The following is a 13,225-nucleotide window of genomic DNA, read 5'->3' on the forward strand; positions in this document are numbered from 1 at the left end:
ATGACGATAAATGCAGAGAGAAACGTCTGGCACTGGAGCTTCGGGGAAGGGGAACCTGGGTGTGACCATCTGTATCAGAGCAAGATGGCAAAATAGCTCGTTCCTGACTTCGGTTCTTCTCAGAGAAAAAGCAACGAGCAACTAACCAGAGACAAGATGTCTTTGTGAAGATCCCAAAACCTGGAGGTGAAGCTAAAGCACGCCTGCCCTTGGACCACAAAGAAACAAACAAATGAACAAACGAACAAACAGAAAAAAAAATTGCATTCGCAGAGTAAGAAAAATGGCTTCACTTTGACACGTCTCCCCTCCTTCAGGCCATGCAATGCCACACCAAGGGGTCCCTTCCTGCGGCCTATGATTTCTCCAGTGGGTAAAGGAGAGCTGGAAATGGACACCCAGCTTCTCCAACCCTCCCGGAAGCTTCCGGGAAACCAATCCAGGCGTCGCCTCACGGGGATCACCGGAGGTCAGTCAGAGATGGAGAAGAGGAGAAGGGCTCCCAGTGGTGAGTCTGCAGATCTCGGCGGAGTTCCGGCTAGAGCGATGCCTGACCTTCGATCCCAGACGTGGCTCTGCCCATCTGTAAACCCAAGCCCGCGGCCCTGTCTGGCCACGGAGCCCGGTTGGCAGTTCTGCCCAGTTTGGGTGCACAGCCAGCGGGCTGTCCCAGTGGCAGAGCCCATTCTACAACCCCGCCCAGATAACTGCCGGACGTGGCTTCCAGCCCTGCCTGATAAGCGAGCCTGGCCGGGAGGGCCCGGGCAGCCGTGGAGCCCATCCGACAGCCCTGCGCAGGCAGAGCCAAACCAGCAGCCAGCAGCCCTGCCCAGCTGCAGAGCATGACCTCCATCCCCATCTGCAAGGGAGCCCAGTGACCCGAGGCAGCCTTGGAGCCCGAGTCTACAGCACTTCCCAGCTGCTGAGCACAGAGCCCGGCCAGCTGCACCGCCCGGTCACGGAGCACAGCCCTGGACAGCAGCCCCGCCTGACCGTGGAGCTGAGCCTCCAGCCCCGCCCAGATGCCAACTACAGTTGGCAGTTCTGCTTCGCCAGGGATCCCAGCCAGAGATCGCACTGGCGAGGGGAGCGCGGCCAGCAGACTGCCCAAACGCGGAGCCCGACCTGCGGCCCAGACAGAACGGAGTCTAGCCGGTGACGCCACGTGGCCGGGGAGCTCGGCCTGATGAACGCAGAGTCATAAATTCTCAACAAAATACTAGCAAACCCAATTCGACAGCACGTTGAAAGCATCACACACAATGACCAAGTGGGATCTATTCTTGGGATGCAAAGATGGCACGATGTACACAAATCAATGCATATATCACATTAATAGAATGAAAGATAAAAATTATATGAGCTTCTCCATAGATCAGAAAGGCATGTGACAAAATAGAATATCCTTTTATGGTAAACACTCTCAATAAACTGGGTGTAGAAGGAACATACCTCAACAGTAAATGACAAACCCAGGGCTAACATCACACTTAATGGTGAAAGGTTGAAAGTTTTTCCTCTAAGATCAGGAATAAGACAAGAGTGCCCACTCTCGCCACTCCTAATCAACATGATACTGGAAGTCCTACTCGGAGCGAATAGGCAAAAAAGATAAAAGGAACCCAAATCACAGAGGAAGAAGTAAAGTGTCTTTGTTTGCAGATGACATGATCCATATTTAGTAACCTTTAAATACTCCACACACAAAAAAAACTATTAGATCTAATAAGTGAATTCAGTCAAGTTGCAGAACACAAAATCGACATACAAAAATCTGTGTGCTTCTGTACACTAACACCTATCTGAAAAAGAAATAAACAATCCTATTCACCAAAGCACCAAAAACAATGAAATACTTAGGAATAAATTTAACCAAAGAGGGAAAAGATCTGTACAGTGAAAACTACAAGACATTGACGAGAGAAGTGGAAAACATCTCATGTTCATCGAGCAAAAGATTTAACATTGTGAAAATGTCCACACCAATGTCCCAGTGACCTACAGATTCAGTGCAATCATATCAAAATTTTAATGACATTTTTCACAGAAATGGAAGAAAACAACCCTGACATTTTCACGGCACCACGAAAGATCCCGAATAGCCAAAGCAATCTTGAGACTGAAGAGCAGAGCTGGAGGCCTCACACGTCCTGACTTCACACTATACTACAAAGCTACAGTAATCAAATAATACGATAGTGTCATAAAAGCAGATACAGACCAATGGAACAGAATCAAGAGAAATAAACCCACGCATGCATTTTTGATAGAGGAATCTACGGTACGCGCTCACTGGAGAAAAAGAATAATCCTCAATAAATGGTGATGGGAAAAGTGGGTGTCCATATGCAAAGAACGAAACCGGACCCTTGGCTTAGGCGACTCAACCAACATAACTTCACAGAAAGACTTACATGTAACATCTGAAGTAATAGAACTCCTAGATGCAAACAGAGACATATCTCTTTGACGTTGGTCTTTGCAATGATTTTTTTTTTTTTTTTTTTTTTTTGGTGACACCGAAAGCATAAGCGACGAGGCAAAAATCCATGAGTGGGATGACATCAAACCAGAAAGCTTCTGCGCAGTGAGAGAGATGATGGACAGATGAACCCACGCGATGGGAGCGAACATCTGTGAACCGCGCCGTCGAGAAGGAGTTAACACCTAAAACGCAGTGTGAAAAATCCACCTTAAAATTCATTTATTAGAACGGGCAGAGGACCTGAATAGACATTTTCCAGAAAGATATACCAGCAGCCAAAAGGAACATAAAAAGGGATGCCCCAGAAAATGAAGGTGTTCAGAGGTTAGGTCGTGAACCAGCTTGGGGAAAATTTCTGGAAGAGGAGACTTTTGAATTCGGTCTTGACTGTGGGGTAGAAGTTTGCTGTGTGTAGAGGAGCAGATGGGAACGAGGGAGAAAAACAGAATTCCTGGAAGATTCTGCAGGGTGTCATATGAGCGAAGGGCATCTTTTCTTTGTTAAACCACTGAAAAGACATTTAACGTGGCTGCAGAGAAGGTAGACGGTGCCATTTGGAGCTGGAGAGAAGGTGGCAGATTATGAAAAGCTCTCTGTGTCACACGAAGGACTTTATCCGTCCGTGAAAAAAATGTGAAACCACTGACGAACTGTATAATATTTGTGCTTCAGAAATAACATTCTGGGAAACACAGGCAGGCTGAATGAGAGACAAGAAGTGAGATTTTTGTTACGAGGCAAGAAATAAGAAGACACATGGTCTGTGGCCGCACCACCCTGAACAAGCCCAATGTCTGACCTCGGGAGCTAAGCGGGGTCGGGCCTGGTTAGTACTTGAGTGGGAGACCACCTAGGAAGACCAGGTGCTATTAGCATAAATAAACAAACAGATAGATAGATAGATAATATATACATATATATACACGTGTGTGTGTGTGTGTGTGTGTCTGTGTGTAAAAATAAGAAGACTAAGACAGGTGAAAACAGAGGAAGCTGCGACATATTTTCGACTGGCACGCGGATGGGTGGAGGCCATGAGGAACCACAGGGTCTGCGGTGTTTCCTGAGTCTGCTGCCATTTTCGGTGTTTCCTACAGGAAATTGATGAGTGGGAGATTCCAACAGATTCACAGAATCAGTGATAGACAACTCGAGCCATTAAATCCCAAATCTTCAATTTAAGAAAATGTACAGTGCCACAAAAAAAAAAAAAAGGCAAAACATGACTGTTATTACGTAAACTATCAAATGTTTATTTCATTTCTATTTAAAATATTTTCAAGTAAAAATATGTACAAAAATATATATATACAAAAGTTGAGGCAGCTGGAAGCATGACAAATGGACATAAACACAATAGGAGTTAAATTCAATGCAAAATCCAGTGACATCGTAGTGCACCAAAATTTATTCCACATGAAAACACGTGTGTCAGGAGTTTCCACCGGATAAAGTCACACTTATTTCATAGTGTCTTGCCACTTGCACAAATAGCCCATAAACACCATCTGGCAGTGCGATTGCTACACCAGAACTCTTCCTGGAGGGAAGTCATTAAGCTGTAAAAAATCCATTTTATTTCACATATCAAATGTGCCAGAGAACCCCAAGAAACATGACGTGATCCACAAACGCAAGTCCCTCTCCACTATTTACATTCTCATAACTAAGTATCTTCGTACTCTGAATACGGTTGGAATGTAGGTGCCGAAAAGGCATTTTGCTCTTTAAAAATTTATCCATCTAAGACATTGTGTAGAATTGGTATCAAACACACACAATCCCCTTTACCGAGTTTCATTATCGTCATGCCAGAGTGAAGCAATCCTGCCACAGATGAGGACCGTTTAGGATACTGACTGAGGCTCACTCTTCCTCAGCCGGATTTCTCTGTGCCCGTATTTTACGTCACCATGACACATCCACCAATCCCTCCCCCGCCCCCCCCACGATTAGGAGAATAGTACAAGGTCATGACAAATGCATTCCGGATCCAAGTTGAGGGGAGTTGCCGGTCTATAAACCACGACGTGAGCACAGACCGGAGAGGTCGCCGCTAGCACAGACCCCCAGAGGAGCCCACCACCTTCTCCCTGGGTTACACTGATTCCCTCGGTGCCGAGTACTGATGCCTGCCATAGGGTATGATACAAGGCCTTTAAATACATTCATATATAGTACCTAATAACATGGTAATATGAGCATACCGACACAGACTTTTATGCCCCTTGATAACTGAAAAAGAAGTTACTGTCACTAGGCCAAATTTTAACACAAAGCTCACTAAACCCATTTTATAAAGTAAATGCAGACACAGTCACTATAAAAAGGCATGGAAGACTCATCATGAGATGAATTCGGAGTCAATAACTAAAAACCATCTCTACCAGTGCATCACTACCATCTAACCCACTCTAGGAAAAGCCAAAACCAAGCTCTATAAATAAAATCTTGAGTCAAAACTGTCGGAAAAGCAGGAAGAACTGCGTTCTCCAAGCGTTCGGTCCAGGCGGCCACGTGGCTTCCCTTTCTCTGGCTTGTGCTTATTCAAAAGCCACGCGGAGCCCACATTTACCATCAGTAAAATGCGACGACATCTTTGTTCACCCGTCTGGCAAAGGGAGGAAGACGCTCTGTTTTGTGGTACTAAGCAAAACATCCTTAGCCCTTCAGACGCCTACGGTCGCCAACTCTCAAGCTCTTTGGAGGTACCACTGAGAACCCATTCCTATGATGCCATGAGCAGGTCGCAAGGAGAGAGAAGAGCGAGGTCGATACCCATGTTCAAAACAACCAGTGATTTTTGAACACAGGCATCGGCCCCAAACAGGCTGAAAGAGTTAAGTGATATGCCACCCTGTAAACATGGATGATAAGAGAAGAATCCAGTTTTCAAGACATAAGTATTAACGGTCTAGTTCCAGACTTATGGCAGCAGTGATAAGATTCACAAGGAAAACCTAGTAGGTGAAATGTTTCTCCGAGGAAAGGATCAAAATATTCCCAGACCACTTAAAATTTTGGGAAGATTCTTGTTCGCGTAATCACCGTAGCTACATGTTTTGTTCTCTACTTCAAGGACAATTAAAAAGTACTATTTGACATTATGAATATACACGGTAGTATAACGGAGATCATTTCTGTTCTGTGATAAGCACACACTCATTCATTTGAAACAATCTGGGTTTCATTTCTCCAAACTATTTTTCTACTGTTAATATTATATTGCTTATATTACATTAGTCAGTAAATGGGAATTTGGAATGATGGAGAAATGCCGGGAAAGAAAGGATTCAGAAATCCTTTGAAAAAGCTAGAACCGAGAAACCACACTGCCTTGCCTCCCAGCGTGTGAAGGATACACTTCTGAGCACGTGCCGAAGAGTTAGCCGGGATGAGCGGAGTCTCGCTCCACAGGCCTCATCTACGTGCGACCACTCGCAACGCAGCTGCAGCACACAAAGGCCTGACGTGTTTTCCTACAAGATGCTGCACAACGCACCCTGTCGCACCAAGGGCCCAAGATACGGTCCCTAATGCAAATGAGATCACTGTGCACTAGTCTTTTTTTTTTTGCCTCCAGCTTTCAACTTGGCCTTTCGAGGCTTCAACAAGAGGTAATAAGGACTCAGTGAGCAAGTCTTCTACCAAGTAAATTCACTTGAAAGTCAGATTTTTAAAAAAATCAGTAGTGTATATGCTGAAGGGAAAAAAGTATGTTCACTTTCAAACCAGTGCATCCGTCTGTGTAGTGTTCAGATGCCTAAATGCCCCATGGTTTCTTGAGAGAATTGTTATTTGTAAGACCGTTAAGGCCGTGACTGATACTAGAAGTGCACCCTGGCTCCTTCCACTAGCTGAAATACACACACGTAACAGGTAACTATTTGGAGAGCGTAACCATCCACCGCTGGTACTTTAAAGCCAATGGCAACAGAGAAGTGGGCAGGGAAACAAGGAAGTAATCCCGAGGGGTCATGTCACACTAAGAATACCCATGCCGTATAAACTCACATGAGGACTTACTCCTATCCTGAGGAAATTATGTCAAAAAATAACACAAAGGGAATTATTGATGCATGCAAGATGACAGAGAAATGGTTCAAAGAGATCAAGGTAACATCCTGATGCGATTGTGAAGAAGGGCAGTATCTCACAGCATACAGAAAACTCGTGAACTTCTCGTGAGCTCCTGATTTCACCTCTGTGAATCTGTACCCAGTCTGAAACTACACCAAACACTTACTTTTCACTGCCAACTCATTTGAAAATACGACAAAAAGAAAAAAATGATCTCCAAAAATTTGCTGTTAAAATAACTTTTTAAATATGTTATGAATACCACCAAGAGGTTACACTTTTAGGTATTATGTATATTGAGAACTACTAAAAATACTGCTGATGGGAAAATGATTCTAAAAACATTTACAGATAGAAATTCTTTGACCTATAACTAATGTAAACAGAAGCTGTCAAGATGACTCATTATCTGCTCTAATTTGTATCCACCACAAGCCTGTCGCCAGTTACACGATGCCACGCTATTATTCCCAACTTCGGTAAAGAAAGCCAAATGCAACTCGGTAACCGTTATCGGCCCCGACATACGGCATATCGTGCAGGGAACAATGAAGCGAGATCAGATTTAAGAAAAAATTAAATGTCTTGACTCGTCGGCATTCAAAACCCAAATCTCTCTATATTTCTTCCCAGACGAAGAAAAAGAGCTACGAGAAAAATCCCACTCATTGTTTTTTCTATCATTCAGAACTGACACATAAAATACATCACAGGTGAAACTCTCTCCTTTAATAGCACATAATATACATTATGAGAAACCTACTTATGTAGAGAATACTTCAACTAACTCACAATTTTATTTAAAAATATATCCTACAAATGCCCATGCTTACTTCCAATAGAGAAAGTAATGGGAGTATTTTACCTTACTCGCGGGGACGAATGCAGATTTTACAGGGCCAGAAGTATATACAATTCTACTGACCTTTTAAGAAAATAAATACAAAATTCCCAATGCAAAATTAGGCACAGGACCTTGGAGGGGGCATGTCTAAGTGAGGGGCACCAAAGCCTACATTTCATTAGCTTCTCAGGAGAGCCACCTACGCTCAGTGAACAATTATTTCTTAATATTTCTGACTATATCGCATAATAAATTACACCAAAATATCATTACCTCCAACTGCTTTCATTTCCTGCTACTCTGACCTTCAGTTTTCTATCTTTTCATAACCTATACCTCAATTATAAGAAATCAACGTTAGGTCAAAGATGCTCCCTTTCTTAGCTGGCATTACATCCATCTGCAAATAGACATGAAATAATGAGTTTCCTGAAGAACAATTACAGCTCATGAAGAATTCTGTTGAGTGATAGAACTATACTCCGGTTAACGATATGCTGAGACAGCAGATAGCGATCGGGCAAACAATTTTATCAGACACCTAAAAACAACCCGGAAATTGGTTTCAATGTCCATGTTTTAGTGTTAGATAAACTGCCATGCATTTCTAGCATAACCTAAGAATCTGCCATACTTCTGCGCCATTGGGGGTGGGAGAGATAAGCATGTCTGCATGTGTGCGTGTACACGCCTAACGCTGATGTCTGGGACTGCAGTCGGCCATCTCTTCTAGGACACACTATCATTCTGAAAATAGACTACGGGACAAATATGAACCCCTGTGGTAAGAGAAAAAGGCAGGATTTCTTACGAGTTCACTTAGAGATTCAAACACTAAGTTTGGCTGACAAAATGTCAATCTTGGATATGTACTAAATGTTATCGAGAGTAAAAACTGAAATCAGTGAATTGGTATCGCCTGATTCATAAATCATCATTACTATTTTAGTCAATTGTCTATAAATTCTACATCTTTTCTTAATGAGTTTAGTCAGTGTACTTCTTTCAAAAAATCCTTATTTTCAAATGGACAAAAAAATTAAAGAATGACATATGCTGACCATGACTATTTAATCTTAGGAATATGTAACTAACCGTTAACAGATTTCATCATACTGTAACTCTCATTTGAAATTTCCACAATATTTTCTAAACCTAGCATGTAACACCTGTATGGATATACACATTCACACAGTTTCTCCTTCTCTCAGTGAATCTGTTACCAGTTCTCTCTTTTGCGAGTTGAATGATAATTCAGGTGAGGAAATTACTGACGAAGCCTAGACACAAAAGTGGGAAAATTCTGGAAACATCAGTTGTAAGTCTTATTTATCGATGACATTTCTTCCTCAGTTTTTATGTGAATATATGCCTTTTCCTAATTGACCTGGACGGTTGCAGCCGAAGACCTATTGTAACAGAATATAAAATGTATAAAGAAAATGTACAACCTGTCAAAATTCATCACCATGTAAAAATAGCTATGAAACAAACAAACAAAAATTTCGGAATGACTAATACTGCATAATATTTTGGGCATTTTCTTTCTTGGTGATTTCTGTCTCGTGTTGACATTATAATTTGAAGATTTGAAAATGCACATGTTTAGATGTATTTATCAAGGGTAAATTAGTCATGAAACAGGTGGTTGTGCTTTAGAAGATTTAATACCAAACTGAGTATGGCTTTGCTGTAAGACAGTTACATCCTTTCTTGATCGAATGAGCTGCCGTAAAAACCGAATGGCGTATAACCATGTGCCTTCCTAAAGGTGAGTGGAAAAGAAAAACTTCCCAATAATTTCTCAAAGGTTTTTACTTAAACATAATTTGTAGATTTAGCTCATGAACAGTAGCCCCTAGAAGCTCTTCTTCAACGGATCTATTAAAACTGGGCATATCCCGACTCTGTACTTTGTTCAAAATGCTCTGAGTATCACTCATTAAAAGACGAGTGACATCTAAGTTGACACCGAAAGGGAAGCAATGCAATGCCAACGTAAAACAAATCTCTCCCCTCTGTCCACAGTGACGATGCCTGCTTTGTCTTTCTTTCTTCCTCCAGAAGAGCAGAAAACACTTTTCACAGTATGGTCATCTACAGTATGTAAAAACCCGCTTTTACAAAACCCATATATATAGAAAACATTTCAGTCTCCGATTGAAGATTCTTAGCCACGGTAAGATATATCACAGCGAAAGACCACTGAAGTGATTGTCCGTTCCACAGGCTTTGTCCCCTAACTCCAAAAGGTGGGTATCAGGCACTCGAGAATCACGTGAACTCATAGTAGTATAGTTGCATCTCAGCTTTCTAGAACCACATGGAGTTATAACTAAATTTCTTAGAAACCAGTTTCAATACACTAAATGATACGAACAGAAATAACTTATTCCTTTCAGTCCATCACCAAAGTTGCAATCCTCTGGATTTTCATAAAATGAAGTGAACGTCCATATTTTGTTTCAGCCTTTTCGGCAGAAACAAGGCCAAGGATAGATTACCAAGATTTCAAATGCATTAATTCATAATTAATGACAATCTTCTTCTGGTACAACTTCCAGTATTATTTGTAAGGTTCTGGTTATTCTGCCTACAAAGAAATAACGAAAAGAAATTAAAAATGCACAGAAATCAGAAATGCATAAAAAACAGCAAAAGGTGATTTATTTGGGGTTGAATACCGAGAACACACAACTGCCTATTTCATAGAGCCCTTTCGAGAATGATTTACTTCATTAGACCCCTATCATCCTCAATTAATTTATTTGTCACTTCTGTAACTTCCCATGATGGCTTCCCAGCAAGAATGCATTAATATTTTATATTCAAATAAGGACTTTTATTTATGAACCAGGAGGCTGAAAATATTTTGAGACAACAGGATCGAGATAGAAATAAATGTTCAAAAACGCATTTCATATTCAGCTTTAAATTGCTTTCGTTGTTTTCGCACCTATGAGATTACAACCGATTCCTCCGCAAAATCAGGAGAAAAAAATCAAAATACAATTTCCAATCTCAACCTTGGAGTGTCCTCCTGAGCAAAGCATCTCATCTCCCAGGACCTCGTTCGCCTCATCTATAGGAGGGACTTGGGAGTGATGTCAGCAAGGCTTGGAGCTCAAAAAAAAAAAAAAAAAAAAAACCCCACCAAGAACAACAAAATAAACAGCTACAAATGGAAGAAAACAGCTCAGGAAAAGGTCTAGACGACAAAGCAGCAGCAGGAGAAACCCGGCGGAGCTCCAAAGTCGAGGATGGCCGCACCGAAGAGTGAAGCAAGCACCTGGCCCGCATCGCCCCAACCCAGCAGTTGCTGTGGGGAAGTTCACCGTAGGGTAGGGGAGGAGACCCCACCACCACCACCACCCCGCAAGCCTCACCCTGCCAACATTCTCGGCTGTTGCTAGAGAGGTCTCCCACAGTGTTCAACAGCCTGAGCGCCCCCACCTCTGCGTCTGATCCCAGGGGCTGGGGCAGTTGCCGAGGTGAGACTGGCCCCTCAAAGTCCCTAGATGCTGCTGCGCCCCCCCCCCCAACCCCCGCCGAGGGTTTCGGTGCCACAGCACTCTGCCATAACGGAGACCTGAGCTGTCGCTGCTCTTTGCCCAGCTCGGCTTCTCCCCAGCATCACTGAGACAACCTCCCTTGCTCTGGGCCCTGCCCCCAGGGTCCCAAGTCACACTTCGGCTGCCAATATCGGGGCAGTGCCGCTGCCGAGCCCCGCTGCCCTGCATCCCACGTCATTGCTGAGATGGGTTCTTGCCACCCTGAGCCTCATCCCCTGGGTCCCTGGTCCTGGCTCTCACCCCTCAACGTCAGGGGCACTGACACGACCCTGAACCCGACTCCCGCAGCAGGTCAAGGCTCAGACGCGTCCAGGAGCAGATGGTTTCACTGGTGAATTTTACCAAACACGGAGAATAAACACCAATACCTCTCTCACACAGATGGAAGAACTGGAAGAGGCGGGAACACTCGCAAACTCACTTCACGGAGCCAGCATTACCCCGACACCGAAGTCAGAGACGCCGGAAGAAAACTACAGACCAACATCCTTGATGAATACGGATGCGAAACTTCTCAGCAAAATATTAGCAAACCGAATTCAACAACACATTAGAGGATCGTTCACCATGATCAAGTGGGACATGTCCCTGGGATGCGATGACGGTTCCTCATAGTACTGGAAGTCCGAGCCACAGCAATTATGCAGAAAAAGAAATAAAAAGGCATCCACGATCAAAAAAGAAGAAGTGAAATTATCTCTGTTCGCAAATGACACCTTATATAGAGAAAACCATAAAGACTCCCCTAAAAACTGTTACAACTAATAAATGAATTCAGTGAAATTGCAGGATATAAAATCAACACACGGGAATCGGTTGCGTGTCTGTATGCTAACGGCAGAGTATCTGAAATAGAAATTAAGAAAGCAATCCCATTTGCAATGATATTGAAAACTGAAATACTGAGAAGTGAATTTAACCAAGGAGGTGAAAGAGCTGTACACTGAAAACTATAAGACATGAATAAAAAAGAGACTGAGGAAGACACAAAGAAACGGAAAGATATTTCATGTTCCTGGATTGGAAGGATACTGTGAAAATGTCCACACAACCCAAAGTGATCTACAGATTCAATGCGGTCCTGATCAAAATTCCATTAGCATTTCTCACCAAAAAACAAAACCACACAAAAAACCCCGTCCTAAAATTTGTTTGGAACCACAACAGACCTTAAATAGCCAAATTAGAATACTGAGAAAGAAGAACAGAGCCGGAGGCGTCATCGTACCTGATTTCGAGCTGTATTATAACATTACAGTAACCAAAGGAGTATGGTACTGGCATAAAACAGGCATGAAAATCAGTGGAATACAGAGAGAGTCCTGACGTAAACTTCCGTATATGTAATGAACTAATTTTTGACGAAGCTGTCGAGAACACACAATGGGGAAAGGACGGACTCTTTGATAAATGATCTTGGGAAAACCAGATGTCCACATGCAAAAGAATGAAACTGGAGCTCAACCTTATACCACTCACAATGATTTCTTGGCTAAGTCACCAAAGCGCAGGCAACCAAAACTACCATAAACAACAGGACCACATTAAAGAGCTTCTGAAAGCCAAGGAAACAATCGATACGTTGAAAAGATGACTTACAGAATGGGAAAAAAATACGTGTGAAGCATATATCTGATAAAGGACTAATATTGAAAATACATAAAGAACTCAGACAACTCAACAGCAAACCAGAAAATAATCCAACTTTAACACTGGGCAAAGGATCTGGGTAGACATTTTTTTTTCCCCCAAAAAAAACATACAAATGAAAAGGTGTTCAACATCACTAATGGCCAGGGAAATCAAAATAGAACCACAATGAGATGTCATCTGTGACACAAGTCAGGATGTCACGACACAGCTCGTGGAACCGTTAGCAAGCGGCTCATGGACTGGATGCTCTAAGCGGCATTGCCCCAGGGGACGTGGAAACGAGATGGGAGGTACCAGGGTTCCTGACGGCTGCATTAGTCGATGAAGCACTGAAACCAAGCACTTACACAAGAGAAGCAATTAAAAAAAATACCCATATTCTTCAAAAAAGAAAAAAAGACAAACGATAACAAAAGTTGCACGGATGTGGAGGACAGGGAATCCTTATCCACCGTTGGCGGACACGTAAATTGGTACAGCCATGGGGAAGCAACATGGCAGTTCCTGAAAAACTTAAAGACAGAACTACCTTATGACCCAGTAATTCTGCTTCTGGGTTATGTATCCAAAGGAATTAAATTCAGTATATCC

The 13,225-nt window shown here is 42.8% G+C and overlaps 1 protein-coding gene across 2 annotated transcripts in view; it reads right to left on the reverse strand.

The window, feature by feature from the left end:
* The window catches only part of SLC7A11 (solute carrier family 7 member 11), a 93,233-nt gene that overhangs the window by 19,068 nt on the left and 60,940 nt on the right, over positions 1-13,225 (reverse strand). The window contains exon 12 of one of the 2 annotated variants that reach the window (XM_016155809.2): positions 6,050-10,002. The exons of the other annotated variant lie outside the window; for it this stretch is intronic. Coding sequence (XP_016011295.1) covers positions 9,941-10,002 — 62 coding nt within the window. The 3' untranslated portion in view covers positions 6,050-9,940. Of the gene's footprint in view, positions 1-6,049; positions 10,003-13,225 lie in introns of those variants that run through there. 2 annotated transcript variants of the gene reach the window in all.

The sequence above is a fragment of the Rousettus aegyptiacus genome, unplaced genomic scaffold, assembly GCF_014176215.1.
Source record: "Rousettus aegyptiacus isolate mRouAeg1 unplaced genomic scaffold, mRouAeg1.p scaffold_m13_p_16, whole genome shotgun sequence".
NCBI classification, from domain to species: domain Eukaryota; kingdom Metazoa; phylum Chordata; class Mammalia; order Chiroptera; family Pteropodidae; genus Rousettus; species Rousettus aegyptiacus.